The sequence below is a fragment of the Malaclemys terrapin genome, chromosome 7 (genome assembly GCF_027887155.1).
Source record: "Malaclemys terrapin pileata isolate rMalTer1 chromosome 7, rMalTer1.hap1, whole genome shotgun sequence".
Lineage (NCBI taxonomy): Eukaryota > Metazoa > Chordata > Testudines > Emydidae > Malaclemys > Malaclemys terrapin.
In genome coordinates this window covers 57348474-57363757 of record NC_071511.1, presented here as the reverse complement: position 1 = coordinate 57363757, position 15284 = coordinate 57348474, and the positions used below count along the sequence as shown (strand labels likewise).

General features: G+C 57.7%; 1 protein-coding gene across 1 annotated transcript in view; it reads left to right on the top strand.

Annotated features, from left to right (window-relative positions):
- Positions 1–1764: 1764 nt before the first annotated feature.
- LOC128841354 (transmembrane protein 150A-like) overlaps positions 1765–15284 on the top strand; it is a 37832-nt gene continuing 24312 nt past the window's right edge. Inside the window, exons 1-2 of the mRNA XM_054036367.1 lie at positions 1765–2038; positions 8356–8403. Of these exons, the coding sequence (XP_053892342.1) occupies positions 1974–2038; positions 8356–8403 (113 nt within the window). The 5' untranslated portion in view covers positions 1765–1973. The remainder of the gene's footprint in view (positions 2039–8355; positions 8404–15284) is intronic.

The following is a 15284-nucleotide window of genomic DNA, read 5'->3' as shown; positions in this document are numbered from 1 at the left end:
GGCGTTGACAGTTCACTTGAAGCCAGCAGGCCACTCGTGAAGTCATCCCTTGGCCAGGGGGTAGGTGCCTCTGTAGTGGGTGGCTTCTCCTACGCTGGCCTGGCTTGGGCTGTGGGAAGAAGGTTTTTAGCCACTTGTTTCCAGCTACACAATGTAGAATACCAACTACTCTCTGTGCAGCGGTGGTGTATCCTTGTTGTCCAGGATAAAAGAGAAACAAGGTGGGTAATAAAAGATACTACCTCCCCCACCTTCGCTCTCCAATGCTTTGCTATGTGGCCAGGAGTCTGACTACCAGCTGTGGCTCCCACCTTCACCACAGCCATGACTAGCTCTTCCGCTGTCACCGTGGACAGGGGAAATTCCCTGAGTGACAGGGGTGTTAGGGACTACTTCAGTGAGCATCTGAGCTGCTCTGATCGAAGAGGGTATTTGGGCTGATGAACCATTTATGGACTCAGGAGTGCCTCAGGGTCACACATGCAGCTCTCACGCCCTTGCCATCTACTTACCACAGCATGGAGCAGAGAGCAGTTTCCAGCTCCAAGGTGGAAAGGCTGGGTGTAGTGACTCCGGCTCCCACTAGACACAGCTGTAGCCGGAGGTGAGGACTGATCGAAATGGAGCACTGCAGGCTGAGACTTGCAAGGGAAGGGAAGGTGCACTTGGTGAGTGAACAGGGTTTCCTATCTGGCTTGCAGAGTAGCCAGCAGGGTTGAGTTTAACTCCCAGGCAGGAAAGTCTTCAAGCTTCTGGACCTGGCTGCAGCTCTGGACAGTAGGAGCTGCCACGCAGGCTTCCACAAACAAACCCTTCGGGGCCTTGCTGCTATTCACAGCGGTGGTGTTACAAGTAGCTGTTCTTATCTCCACCTTTCTGAAGGAGCTGGTACTAGAGCCCTTCTCCCCCACCCTGTCTCCTTAGGGCTTGAGAGCTGCTTTGTCTGAAGATAACTACCGGTCAGGGCCAGGTCCTAGTAGAAACGCTGGCCGAGGGCAGCAATGCAGGCCCTGCCGCTAGGGACTCTGTTTCTACTCAAGCCAGAAGCTGGGCAAGAGAAGAGCCCAGCTGCTGAGTGGGAGTAGGGTGACCAGCCGCTCCGATATGTCGGCGTTTGTCCCGATATTTCGCGGTTTTGGGTTTTTTTGGCTCCGCCGGCGGACCTTCCCCCCCCCCCCCCCCCACCCAGGTGTCCCGATATTTTCTTCCTCTCATGTGGTCACCCTAAGTGGGAGACAGACAAAGGGCTCTGCCTACAGCTGCTGCTGCTGGAGAGAGCCGGCTCCCTGTTGCTCTAACTTGCTCAGACTTGGACCCCCTCCAGCAGCTCCATCCCCCGCAGCTGGCTTGCTGTGAGCGCTGGGCCGGTCGGCGGGGACCCCAGCCCTGCCTCCAGTGCACTGGAGAGGGAGTGATTGGACAGTGCTGGGGGGTCAGCTGCTTACATACCACGTTCCTCCTGGGGCAGAAGCCAGAGCAGCCGCAGGTCCCTCTCTAGGGCAGTGACTTTGCAGGGCCCATGCTAGGTACCCCCGGCCCAGAGCCACCGAGGGGCCCCACCCGGAGAGGGCCCAGGGTTCCTGACAAGGTGGAGCTTGCCTGGCTAGGGGGACCCGGCCTGCCCCGCGGGGGAAGCGCCCCGGGCTCCCCGGCCGGCGCCGCGCACACGTGCCTGCTGGGGCAGGGGCGGGGCCGTCCCGAGCCGGGGTCGCTCCTCCCGCCGGCCCAGAGCTTGCTGCTCGCTGGGGAAGTGGAGTTCGACTCGGGCGGGCTCTAGCGCTCCTGCTGATCGCGCCCCGCTCCCGGCCGGGTCCCTGAGGCCGGGCACACGGGCAGCCCCGTCCCGCTCCTGCGCCGGGCCGGGCCGCCGATGGGGAGGCTGATTCTGGGCGAGCTTCGGACGAGCAGCCCCCGGGGAGCCCCGCCTGGACCCCGGCCCGCGCCCCGGCCGCTGCTGGCTGCCCGGGGCCAGAATGCCCGCCTGGGGGATCCTGCCCGTCACCCTGCCCGCCGTCACCATCACCGGCATGTGGATCGTGTAAGTACTGGGCAGGGGGCGCTAGGGAGCGCGGACACCGGAGCCCAGCCCGGGGCGGCGACCCCATGGGGGCTCTGGGCTCCGGGCAGCGATTCCCCAGTATCTGCACCTAGTGAGCCCTGTCCAGCGATTTCCCCCATCACTGCCCCCTTAGGGGCCCTGGGCTCCGGGCAGCAATTCTCCCCTCTCCTCTAGTGAGCCTCGTCCAGCGACCCTCCCCCCCATCACTGCCTTAGGCTCTGGGCAGCCATTCCTCCCATCACTGACCCCATCGGGGCTCAGGGCAGCGATTCTCTCCTATCACTGCCTGGTGATTCCTCCCCCATCACTGCACCCTATGTGGGCCCTGGGCAGCAATTCTCTCCTCCACCCCCCTATCACCGCCTCCTAGCGAGCCATGTCCAGCGATTGCCCCCCATCGCTGCCCCCATGGGGCCCTAGGCAGCGATTTCCCCCCCCCCCCCCCATCGCTGCCTCCATGGGGGCCTAGGCTCTGGGCAGTAATTTCCCACCCACACACGCTGCCTGTTGATCCCCCCCATCACTGCCCCCTAGTGGGCCCTGGGCAGCAATCATCCCATCACTGCCCCCCCATGGGTGCTCAGTGCCAACCGTGGTCTCAGGGAAAGCTACAGGTGGGACACCATCCTGCAAATCGGGCTGGGCTAGGGGAGCCCCAAGGCAGATGGGCTGGAGGGGAAGAGGTGGGTGGATTGGAAGGGCTGATGAAGAGATGGGCAGAGGGCTTATGCTCCTTTCAGTGTCTTAGCTGGACAGCACAGCTCAAGGCTCTGGGTCACCTTGTCAGGGGGTGGCGTGGGCTAGGGGAGATGTCAGTGTCTCGGGCTCAGCAGCCCTGTAGCAAGCTTAGCAGCAGATGCTGAAGGTTTGATGTACCCACACCTTGTGCCTGCTGTGGGTTGTGCCGGTAGGAATTACAGATGGAGAATACCTCTTTAAATCATCCCTCTCTCCTCCCCCAGGCAGGACTAGTTACTGCCGTGAACTTCCCGGGATTCTTGCCAAGGCGAATTTGAAAGGTCCCAGGCGATGGGTCTTTCGCCTCTTCCCATGGGAGGATTCCCAGAGGATACCATGTCTCATTGCCAGGAAATTTTCTCTTGAGCATAGCCAAGCCTTCCCCTTTCCTAGTTTAATTGAGCCGAGCTCCCTTTACATCCCGTTCACTGCACTAAGTAATTCCAGTAATTCCACTTCTTCTCGTCTCCTTACTCTCCTCCCATACTTTCAAACTCCAATCCCCCTCCCTAGTGGCTCTGCGAAGCCGGACGTGTTTAATCCCTTCTCCTGAATCCATTGCTCCAGCTCATTTTTACTGCTCTTCTCTGAGCTCCCTGCAAATGGGTCAGTGAAAGATGTGTTCTGGGCGTGGTCATCCTGAAGCCAGACGCTGACTGTCGCCTCCCTGCTCGGTTACCAGTCAAGGATGCTTTGATCTCTCTTGCTGTCCAGCTCACCTAATCTGCTGTCCTGTGTCACGCCTCAGCTTCTCCCCAACTCTCCTGCTTCCCCCTCCTACCCCCCATGTGAAGTTGAATCACAGTTTATTTGCCCATGTTTCTAATCTCCAAGTCTCTCAGTGGTGTCTGGTGTCGTCTCTTTGTCTTCGTTGGGGCTCCTGATTTCCCGTCTTCCCCAACCATTAGTAGCTGCCTTGTGCTGAAGCTGTGGAATCAAACAGGCCACTTCTCGGTTGCCTTTTATCATTACCCATTGTTGGAGCCTTTCGGCCCCGTGACCCTGCTGGTATTGGAGCCACTCTGAATTAACCCTGAATTAACTCTGTCTCAAATGCTCTGGGTTCCTGGGAGGCCTGGCAGCTTTGTGGATTGATGCAAAGTTGAAGAAAATGCAGCAAACTCCAGAGTGAGGATAATGAACCCCCTGCCACCATCTGGAAACTAAAGTGAGGTTTCAGGTGTGTGGTGTGGTGTCTTTATCTTCCTTTGTTGCAGCTGGACAGGAGACAGGATTACTGGGCTAGATGGACTGTTGGTCCGATCCAGTCTGGGAATGCCTAGGTTCCTACATCGCTGTGCTTTAAGTGACTTGCCATGGATAAAGCTGCTTCCTGTACACGCTACTGAATTCAGGCATCTGGCTAGCTGAGACGGCCAACACGTAGCATCTCGGAGTTCTCTGACTTCTGCAATGCTGCTACGCTAGAATTGTATTAATAATCCTAGTCCAATAACTCCTCGTCCAGGAGTGCAATATCCAAAACTGGATCCTGTGGGGCCTTTCCGGCCAGGCCAATTGGCCTGACCCGCGTTGAAGACAGGACAGAAACATGCAGTGTTCTCAGTTCCTTACACATCCTCCCCCTGACATGCATCCACAGCCTTGTGTGTTCACCTAGGACCTCTGCATGCCTCCACCCACAACCTCTCCTGTAGGGGCTCAGGTGTCATCCATGGGCTGCTGGCTTCCTAGCCCTATAAAACAGCGTGGATCTGGTCAGTAATGACGCTAGTGCATCAGTCATCCTGCCTAAGTGACCCTTGTAAATAAACTAGGCCTCCAATGAATGTTGCCTGGTGAAGGGTCTTCAGTGCCATTCACCTGCCCATACGTATAAGAGGGGACAACGTAGTTCCTCCCACCCACAGCACTGCCCAGCTGGCTGCTGCTGAAACTGAAATGAAGGGGAGGCTGCAGCTCTTGTTCTTGGCAGTAAGTGTCAACCTGGGGCCTTCGCTGCCCAAGGCTGCTCCTACTGTGGACAAACAGCCCCTGGGTGCTGAGCAGACCTGTTTCTCGTGTGGCTCCAGCCTCAGGGCTGCTGATTACTCCGGCCAGCCCTGCAGATCCAGCGCAGGTGAGAGCACGAGATCTGGAGGCATGTCCGATTCCTGCATCGCTGGCAGAACCTTGTCCCGGCAATGCAGGGAGCACAGAGCCTGGGGGCTGGTGGTGGTTTGCAGAGCCCAGGGGGAGTTTTCAGCACTGGGATGTCATGGCCCTGTGAACTGGCCCCAGGTGGCCTGGAGCCACTGAGAGTATGTGTGAACTCCAGCCGGGCATGTGGGATTGCAGCAAGTGTAGACGTACCTCAGCTAGTTGGGATCTAGCTAGATCTACTCGCTGGAGTAACAGTGGCAGTGTCTGCCCCTTGTGACTCAGGAGTAATGATCAGCTTCACTGCTATCATTCCTGGAGCTAGCTTTGGTCTGGCTAGTTGAAAGCCAGCTCAGGTATGTCTGCCGATTGCAGTGCAGACGGACCCGTGGAGAGGACTCCCCAATGGCACCTTGACAGCCCCTCTTCAGGGCAGAGCCTTACCTGGAGTCCTCTCTGGACAGCTCCCTTGAGGCTCCCTTTCTCCAAGCCCTTCCCTCAGATGTGCGTAGTCCCTGGCTGTGTCCTCAGGGCTGATTCTCATGGGCCAAATACCCCCAGAGGAGCTGCCTTGGCTAAAGCTGCCTCTGGCTGCTGTAGCAACCGCTGCACCCAGAGGGTCATAGAAGGGGAGCAGAAATGCATTGAGTGCTGCTCTCTCCAGATGGCTTCAGCACCGTGCAGTGACAGTGGCTTCCACGCCTGACGGGGTCGCTGTGCCGGTTGGAAGAAGCCCTCGAAATGCCAATGCTACAGATGCCCCGGGATGGGAAAATCCAGCCAGGTTCTCTGCACCTCTGGCATTGTCACCTGTCACGCTGAGCTGGCTGCTCTGCTGACAGACCCCAGCTTGTGCACATCAGAGAGTCCGGCAGAGGGACAGGACAGGAAGATCCTGTGGGAGAGCTAGGCGGGAGTGTGTGTGTGATATAAAGAAACTGGAGGAGAAACGGCGGTTTGTGCGCTGGAGGGGCAGGGCCGGAAGGTCTGGGTGATCTGCCTGCTTAGTTACGCTACCCCAGCTGGGCTTGTGGTGGGTACATTGGGATGAGCTGCTGCTGATGCCTGTTCTGGGAGCAGGGAGGGAGTTAGCGGGGTGCTAAGGGTTAACAGCAGCCCCTGGGGCGAGGTTGGGACCCTGTAGCCCTATGGAATTGCACCTCAAGTGAGGTACGCCAGGCAGTGGTCCCCTGCCTGTGGGTGTCCCAGCAGCGCTGTCCTCAGGCCTGGCTGTCTGTACAACGCCCCTAGTACCCCGGGATGTTACGTGGCCACCGTGGTAACTAGAGAGGTTTCTTACTGGTGCTTGTGCCTATTTTTAACGGGTGTTGGTCATCGTTAGCGTCAGCAGCTGCCCACAATTGGAGCCAGCCCAGGGCAGGATCCGCCCGATGCTCTAGGGCCAGCCAAGCACCAAGCTGCCCTTCTCGAAGCGGGAGCTGGTACAGAAGGGTCAGCGCAAAGAGATCGTGGAGAACCACCAGCCCGCCTCCTCCCCCCCTCCCCAGGGCTTTGGAGCATGTTAGACGCTAACCATTAGGCCTTGTGCCTTCCGGGAAGTATTAACCATTCTGCAGCTGCATACTGAGGCTAAGTGATTATCCCAAGATCCCTCAGAGTTGGTAAGAGAGTAGGAGACCTGAGCCCTGGTCCCCTGCGCTGGTCACTAATGCGCTACCCCAGGGAGACCCTGATCCTGCATCTTTGTGCCCCCGACATCAGCAGGCGTTGGGAATACACAAGGACTGCGGCCCTGCGCCCTAGCGCCTCCAAGAGGCCAGTGAGGAGTAGCACAGCCCTGAGCAGCATTCGGCCCAGTGCCTGCTTGTCTGACTGTTCAGTCTCTCCATCATCCCGGCCAACCCCTGGGAAAGGCACATGAACCAAGCTGCCACCTGTCCCTCCTGGGCAACCTTCTTAGACCCATCACTGTAACTGGGCTTGGCTACCTTGGCAGCCACTGAGTTCTGAGTGATTGACACTCCTGCCTTTAATGAGCCGCGTGGCTAATTTGTGATCCAAGCCCAGCTGCCCAGCGCTGTCTGGCAGCCAGCCCTGGATCCCAAGGGGCAGCCATCTGTAAATGCAGCTTGACGTGCCTGTGAATGAATCCTCTCTCTCCCTGTGTTTGTGGGTGTCACCGAGGTGCGGGAGGGTGTGTTTGGAGGACTGGACTGTGCATGTGAGAGGGACACACTGAGCCCTTTCCCTAGAGGAGTCTGGCCAGCTGAAACAGCCGGAGATTCCTGCTTTGGGCAGGAGGCTGGAGCGCTAGGGCCTGGAGGTTCCATGGCAGTGGGGGACCGACGCTCGGCCCGGAGGAGGCAGCGGGCAGCATGGGGTCAGAGGGAGAATGTGTTTGGATGTGTGCCAGCTGCTGCCAGGAGATGCCCCTTGGTGCTTGGGAAACAGTCTAGACCGAGGTCGGGGAGTGACTGTGCAAAGAGGGCAGAGAACCCTGGGGGCTGCATGAGATGGAGAGTTTTGCTCCCCAATCTAGTCTGCAGGGAATGGAGGGGATTTGCCCCTGGAAATGAAGGGAGCCCGGAGGATCTCAGGGGAAAGAGACAGAAATGCTGGGGAGAGCACAAGCCCTGGTGAGTGGGTGTGTTGTGGGGGGCAAGCCTGGGGAGAACGCTGCTGGGTACCAGAGATTCCTGGGGGCTGGGAGCAGGAGGGTCCCTGTGCCGCTCTGCGGGATCTAGATGGCAGTAGGGATCGGCACCCCTCTGCTAGAACTCTCCTATTCAGCACCACAGTGGCTAGACTAGACTCTGCTTTCCGAGGCTTTCCATGGTCCTCCTGCAACAGGGAAATGCAGCAGTGATGGTTTGGCGGGTGGTGAACTGCAGGTGAGACCATTGGGTGGCTCTCAGGGTAGCTGTGCAGGCTCCTTGCTGGAGCCAGGGAGATGCTGCGACCAGATACCAATTCAGGTGCTCTGGCCTGGCGTCCCCACCCTGGGGCATACAGCTGAGATCAGGTTCTCCCTGGCCTGTTCCTCTGCTGCTCAGTGAATTCGAGCTGATGTCGTCCAGCCTAGTTATTATTTACAGTGCTGCCTTCTCCTAACACCCATCGGGAGTGACACACTGACCTGCATGGAGGGTGATCCTCTTAATGTAGCAATCCCCCTCCCCCCTGAAGGTCCTAGGGGCAGTGGGAATCAATCCGAGCTCTTCACGGATCCAGCCCTCTTCCCTCAGTCTCGATCAATAGGCTGTGTAAACCTCGGCTGGGAGCGTGGGGTCACTCTCCGAGCTAGAGCATTCCAGTGCCGCTCAGTTGCTCTGGGAGACGCTCCCAGAGGCTGCCTGTGGCTGCTGCCCTGAGTCTGTGCATCTCCCTGAGGAAGTGCTGCTGGGGGTGTGGCATGATGGGCTGGAAGGGGCGTGGGTGGGGTGATCTAGTGAGGATCGAAGGTTGAACTAACCCAGGCATTCTTCTCTCTCCTATAGGTATGCCATGGCGCTCTCCAACAACCACATCTGCCCAGTCCACAACTGGTAAGTAGCCCTGGTGGGATGGGACCTTTGTTGGCTGAGAGGGGGTCCCCACCAACTGGCTGCGGAGCCTGTCGTGGCAGGTCCTTCTCTGAGCAGGGTGGAAAGGCCTGTGCTGGCACCGAGACACAAGGCCATGCGGGCAGGGCCGGCGCAACCCATTAGGCGACCTAGGCGGTCTCCTAGGGCGCTAACATTTGGGGGGCGGTGACCGCGGCGGCCAGATCTTCGGCCGCCCCAGTCATCGTCGGCATTTCGGGGGCAGGACCTTCCACCGCCTAGGGCGGCAAAAAAGCTGGCGGCGCTCCTGCATGTGGGCAGGTGTGTGGGAGGATGTGGCGACACAGTACCTCTCCCCACGGCCTAGCTGCTGGGGGTTGGGCTGAGGTCAGTGACCCAGCCCGCACATAGGCATTCTGTCTCCGACCTAGTTCCGGCCAAGGCTGGCCTTGCCCAGCAAATCAAAGGGAAAGCGGTTGCTGATCAGGTTAGACGGGTGATGGGGAAACTCCAGGTCCTTCTTGGTCCTTGTCATTTCGTGTGGATCAGCTCCTGGTTACCAGAGCTGGCCCCAAATACCAGCATCACAGCCTGGTGGTGGAGTAGTGTGGGGGGGGCTGCTAGGGCTGGAGGCTGGTGTCCTGTTGATTGCGGGGCCCAGTATGTTCCCCTCCATGGCATGTCTTCACAGAGGGCCTGTTCCCCACATCCAGTCCCAGATTGTCCTTTAGACATGGCTCCGGTTCGCTAAGGTCCTCTGTTCACCAATACACCCCAGCCCAGGCCCTCTGACTCTGGGAGGTGGGGTAGGGAGAGGGCGGGATTGGTGGATTGTTCACATGCTGGGCAGAGACAGACTGTAGAGAAGCCAGAGCCCGATGGGTTACAATCCTAACCAATCTCAGCAGCTAAGCAGGGTCAGGCCCAGGCAGTACATGGATGGGGAACCTCCAGCAAAGGCCTATGTTCAGCAGCAAGTAGTGTTGCTGACTCAGGAGGTGGCCCACTTCAGCTGTGGTATTGAAGCCATGCTCCAGCATGGCACTAGGGGGCACTGTGTTGTAGGGTGTTATTTTGGGGGTCTTGGCCCACTACACTCCACCTCCCCCTGCCATTGCAATGAAACGTGGTACACGTCACTTCCTCCCCTGACCTGTGGGGCGGCGCCGCCCCTTGCTGTGAAAGTCACCTTCTGTGGCTCATTGGCAGGGCAAGGCAAGCCTAGCGTAGAGCTCATTCATTAAGGGCTTAGTCCTGCAAACCTTTCCGCCCTTGAGTAACCTGATTGGTGTCAGCAGGCCCCTGGCTTCAAGGGAGCTGCCGATATGAGTAAAGCTAGTCACGTGTGTTAGGAGCCTGCAGGATGAGCCTCGAGCGTTCAAAGCCCTTTAGGATCTGGCCGTGTGACGGGTGCTATATAAAGCCCCCCACAAGAACATGGTCAATATGTGAGTAAGGCGGCTCCAGTAAATAATGTAACCCTTGTTAAAAGGTTTCCACTCAAAGCCCCAGAACAAGAAAAAGTCTGCCAATAAGCAGTTAAGGGAATCGTAGAGGGGTGTGAGTCTCCATGGAAAAGGTTGGAACTCGCTACTTTGCTCTGTTGAGGCTGAACGTACCCCTCCCCCAACTTTGCCAAAACCAAACCCACCTTGCAGCTTCTCCTGGCAGATCTTAGCAGAGGGTCGACCTTTCTGGAAAGTTATGGACAGATCGGACCAGGTGTCCGGGAGAGGTGGGGATTAGAAAATTGGCTCGTTTTTGGACATTTTTCTGAATGGTTTTTGGCTTTGCCGTGTCTCGTAAAGAGCTCAGATGTAGAAGTGACGGGTTAGTGTATTCTGGCTGGTGTACACAGCTCTTGGTGCAAGGAAAAAAATATACACTGCCATTTCCTGCAGAATATTTTATTTTCAGACAAACGCATTTTTCTCCATTGGCTTCAGAGCATAAACAGAATGCTGACGATGAGTAATGCTAAAGAACTTGGTTTTAATTTTGAAAAAACAAACCCAAACCTATGCAGGAGAGACTGCTTAGCTCCCCGTCTCTGAGGTTTCATGGCTGGAAAACAGAGCCACATGGAAACGAGAAGGGTCTGAAAAAATGCCAGTTCTAATCTTTCCAAAGGGAAGTCCTTCTTAACTCTGTGATTACCAAACAGATTCAGTTGTAACTCACCGGTAAGGCAGAGATTGAGCTCTCTAGTACACGGGGGAGTTCTGAGAACCACCAGCCTTTGTTTTTATTTATGCCTAGCAAAGACAACATCTTCTTTTAACTGTGAAACTCAGCCTTAATTATGGAGCTGAGAAGGAGGCCTCCATCTGTAAGGTCAGATGGAATTTTAGGCTGGGAACCTGGTCCTAAGGGAACTGGGTGCCAGACACCCTGTGGTTCTGTTGAAATCCCAGCCGTAGTGGTCTACTGCCATCTACCAGGGAGAATTTAAACTGCTTAGCTGTCTGTGTGACCTAGACCTCCAACTTACATGCCTGGGACCTGTGTTTCTGGAGCTGGAAGACACGGGTTAGAGGCCCGCTGTGCCTATAGAGCCCTGAGTGGGCGGTGTCGGTGCTGCTGGGGTTTGCGGAGCTGTGGCTGTAGTACATGTGTGTGTGAATGTTGGGTGTACGCCCGTATGGGAGGGTGCTTGTCTGTCTGCCAGGGAAGGGCTGGGGGTGGGTGCCCAGGGGGAGCGGGTTGTGCAGCGGATGAGCGGAGTGCCTGAAAGTGTTACAGCGGAAGTCGATCAAAGTGGGAAGTGACCTGAGTTCAGATCTTTGTAGGGGTCTGGCGGGCCCTGTCCCAGCTTCCTCCCTCCCTGGCTCCCCCCCCCCCCCCCCAAGTCTGGGAGAGAGCTCGGGGGCATGGTCCTGCCTCCAGCTGGAGCCCGTCGTATGGCCTGGCCTGAGGGACAGCCCCGTGCCTCCAAGCTGTTTCCATGCCAGGAGCCCTACGGTGGCTGGGATCTGCAGGTAAATATCTGCCACACTCAGCTCCCGCTGGGCTGAGGGGAGAGCGGTGCCTCCCTGGGATGGCTGGCAGGCAGAGAGGGAACTGTTAGCTGAGTAAGCAATTGACCAAGGCCCCCAGCCACCTCGCCAGCTCCTGCATTCCTGGCCCATCTCCCAGGGTGGTGCTGCTGCGTTCCCTGGCCAAGCTCGGAGCAGCTCACACATCACTTCTGTCTGACGGTGAGGGAAGAGGCCTGAGCCTGCAGCCCTCTGGGACCTAGGGTGACCAGATGTCCCGATTTTATAGGGACAGTCCCGATTTTTGGGTCTTTATCTTATATAGACTCCTATTACCCCCTACCCCCCCTCCCGATTTTTCACATTTGCTTTCTGGTCATCCTCTGGGACCCCCTGCCCCAATCCAGCCTTAGCCCTGCAGCTCTGAGAGGCAGCTCTGGTGGGTCAGGAGTACTGGACAGCCTCTGGGAGTCCTGCTGTGACAGGCACTTTGCTAAGCCACTCCAACTCCATTTGCAGAAAGGAGGGCCTGGGGGAGTAGCCGGGGCCATTTGCAGAAAGGAGGGCCTGGGAGAGTAGCCGGGGCCATTTGCAGAAAGGAGGGCCTGGGAGAGTAGCCGGGGCTCTCTACACTATAGCCTTGTTTCACGCCATCTGCAGGCAGAGCTGTGCAAATCAGTGGCAACGAACTGCCCTTTGCCCAGCCGGATTTGGCAAGCCTATGCTTTGAGCCTCCCTGCTGGGTGGCAGGGCCCTGGGAGTGAGCACGGAAGAGGCGGTGGAGAGGGCAAAGGCACACTCTGAGCCGGACAGAGCCAGGAGCCAACCCCCCCAGGCCAGGATCCTGCCTGGTCTCCCAGCCTGTTTGGTACCTGGTTGGGAGACCTGCAGGGCCGGCTCAGGTGATGCAGGAATTGCTGCTGTTTCCTGAGTCAGTACAGAACCAGTGTCCAAACGTGGTACTAGGGGCACTTTCAGCTGGGACCTAAAACCCAGCCGCTTGTCCATTGTGGACATGAACCCGCCCCTCCCCCCGCCCTTTTTCTGGAGAAATTGGGGTCTCGGCTTTGGTAGCTGTGTTCTGTCAAACACCTGCATGGTCACTTGGCCATGGTGGCTTTCTCCACTTTCCATCCTCAATGGCTGTGCAGTGTTGCTGTGTGCTGCTGAACAGCTCTCAGGCTCTGGCCCAGAGGTGGCTGCAGCAGCTCCAGCATGCAGTTTCTGGTGGGTTTGTTGCTGGGTGCTTTGGGAGTCCAGCCTGAAGGACGCTATAGAAATCTGTCATGACCATTTAGCACAGGAGCCGGATGGGGAGTAGCAACCTGGGGTGGGAGGGAGGTGGATCCGCTGGGCCCCGGGGGGCCTGCGAGCAGCCTGAGCAGCGCCACTTCCCCTTGAGACTGGGAGGAGATGTTTTGCCCCGTTCTGTCAGCAGATGAGGGGAGGGGAGGGGGCTTTGGGGCAGGTTCCCAGGGCTCTGGGCTGCCAGGAGCCTGGCTGCAGGGGGTTCTGTCCCCAGCAGGCAGGGGAGGACAGCAGTGCATGTTCAGGGAATTCCTACCCCTCCCTTCCTCTCCCACCCCCACTCTGCTGGAGCCCTCCCCATCACCCTGTCTGGAGGCCTGTCCAAGCTTTGAGCTTCCTGAAAATGGATGAAGCTCCCTGAAGTAACGCTTCTGCCCATACCCCCCACTTCCCCCACAGACCTGCTCTTTCCACCCTGAGCAGCCCAGTCTAACCCCATCCCACCCAGACAGATGGGTTCCTGCTCTGTCCCCCACACCTTCTCTCCCCTCCCCACCTCTCCTGCTTTGCCTGGATTAATGAGCCAAGGGTCATAAGTCAGGGTTGTCCAGAGCTGTACTCCCAGCCCTTCCACCAACTCCCTGGGTGACCTTGAGCAAGTCATGTCTGTGCTCTGTGACTCAGTTTCTCCATCTGTGCAATGGGGATAATAGCACTCTCCTACTGCCAGGGGTGTCAGGAGGGTGAATAATGTCTGTATAATGCTTTGATCATACAAGGGCTGTGTAAGTATGGAATGTTAGAGGTGTGACTGTCTCTCCCTGCATCCCTTGCTGGTAAGACACATGAATGGCTCCCCTGCAGCCATCTCTGGGCTGGAACGTGTTTCCCTGGGGATGCCAGTCCTTCATCACTCCCTTCTGCACATAACCCTTTACCAAGCTGCCTGCTGCCAACAACCCACTGCTGCAGCCAACATCCACAACTGCCAGCACTAGGGGATGGGGGGATAACCTGTTTGAGGGGTGTGTGCAGAGGGCAGGAAAGGGCAAAGTTAAGGTTAACATGGATGGGCTGCGGTGTCCAGTAGTTGTGGTAATGGTGGGGGATGCAGGAGGAGAGGGTATGTGCTGTTAGGTGGGTTAACTTTCCATTTCCTTGCGTGCGTGTGTGTGTGTGTGTGTGTGTGTGTGTGTGTACACACACACATACACATAGCAACCTGAACTGCTTCCCAACAAGATTTGTGTCAATGTAAGCAGTGGTTATTCATCTGAAGCCTTCTCTGGGTTGGAGCATGAGAGCTGTTTCACAGTGACAGTTTTAGGACAGGAAGTGAAGAATGCTACCACGTCCAGCTGAACAATCCAGGGAGAACAGAAGCAGCAAGATGTAACCACCCAGGTGGCATTTGGCCAGGTGTGTGGGATTAATGCCCCAACTCGCCTGGATGCTGACTAGGCTCTTTACTGTGGGCACTGCCTCCTCCAACAGGACAGTGCCTCCTTGGCATGGGGGCACAACTGATTCCAAGGGAAGAGACCTCGTACAGCCCAGCCTTCCTGCAACTCTGGAAGGTCTCTCCTCCTTGCACTGGCCTGGCCAGCTCTCCTCCATCCCTAGGGCCTGCTGTGAGGTCTCAGTGCTGGCGACTGGCTTGGGGAGATCTGTCTGATGAGAGATGGCAGAGGAGCTGGGGTCCCTGGCTCAGTTCCTGGAGGGGACAGGGCAGCACAGGAGCCCAGGGCCTGTCCAGGTTGGCTTGGATTTGGCTCAGAGGACCCAGGGCCTTCTCTGCTCCATGTGTTGTTTTGCCTGCCAAGGCACTGGGGTGAAAGGATTGTTAACAGGTTCTGCAGGACCCGCTGGCCTGGCCTCTGCGTCTGCTGCTGTGTCTGGCTGGTTTGTGGTGGCAGAACTAGGGGCAGGCTGGTTCCTTTCCCACCCGGGGGCAATTGGCCCTTTCTGCCCTGGAGCCAACGGATTCCTGTGCTCGAAGGGCAGCCCTGTAGAGCAGAGTGGCTGCTCTGTTGCAGAGGGGAATGGGGTCGCCGGGCGGCTGTACTGTAGTGCAGGGGACAAGGTCGTGTGGTGGCTGCGCCGTAGCGGAGGGGAACAGGGTCTTGTGGTGGCTGTACTGTAGCACAGGAGACAGGGTCATGTGGTGGCTGTGCTGTAGCGGAGGGGACAGGGTCACTGGGCAGCTGCGCTGTAGTGGGAGGGATGGAGTTACGTGGTGACTGTGCTGTGGCAGAGGGGAACGGGGTCGTATGGTGGCTGCGCTGTTGCGGAGGGGACGGGATCGTGTGGCGGCTGTGTTGTGGTGGAGGGGAACGGGGTCATGTGGTGGCTACGCTGTTGTGGAGGGGAACGGGGTTGCCAGGCAGCTGTGCTGTGGCGGAGGGGAACGGGGTCCTGTGGTGGCTGTGCTGTAGCGCAAGGGACGTGGTCACTGGATAGCTGCACTGTAGCAGGAGGGACGGAATCGTGTGGTGGCTGCGCCATAGCGGAGGGGAACAGGGTCTTGTGGTGGCTGCGCTGTAATGCAGGGGCAGGGTCATGTGGTGGCTGTACTGTGGCAGAGGGGAACGGGGTTGTGTGGTGGCTGCACTGTTACGGAGAGGAACGGGGTTGCTGGGCAAGCTGTACTGTGGTGGAGGG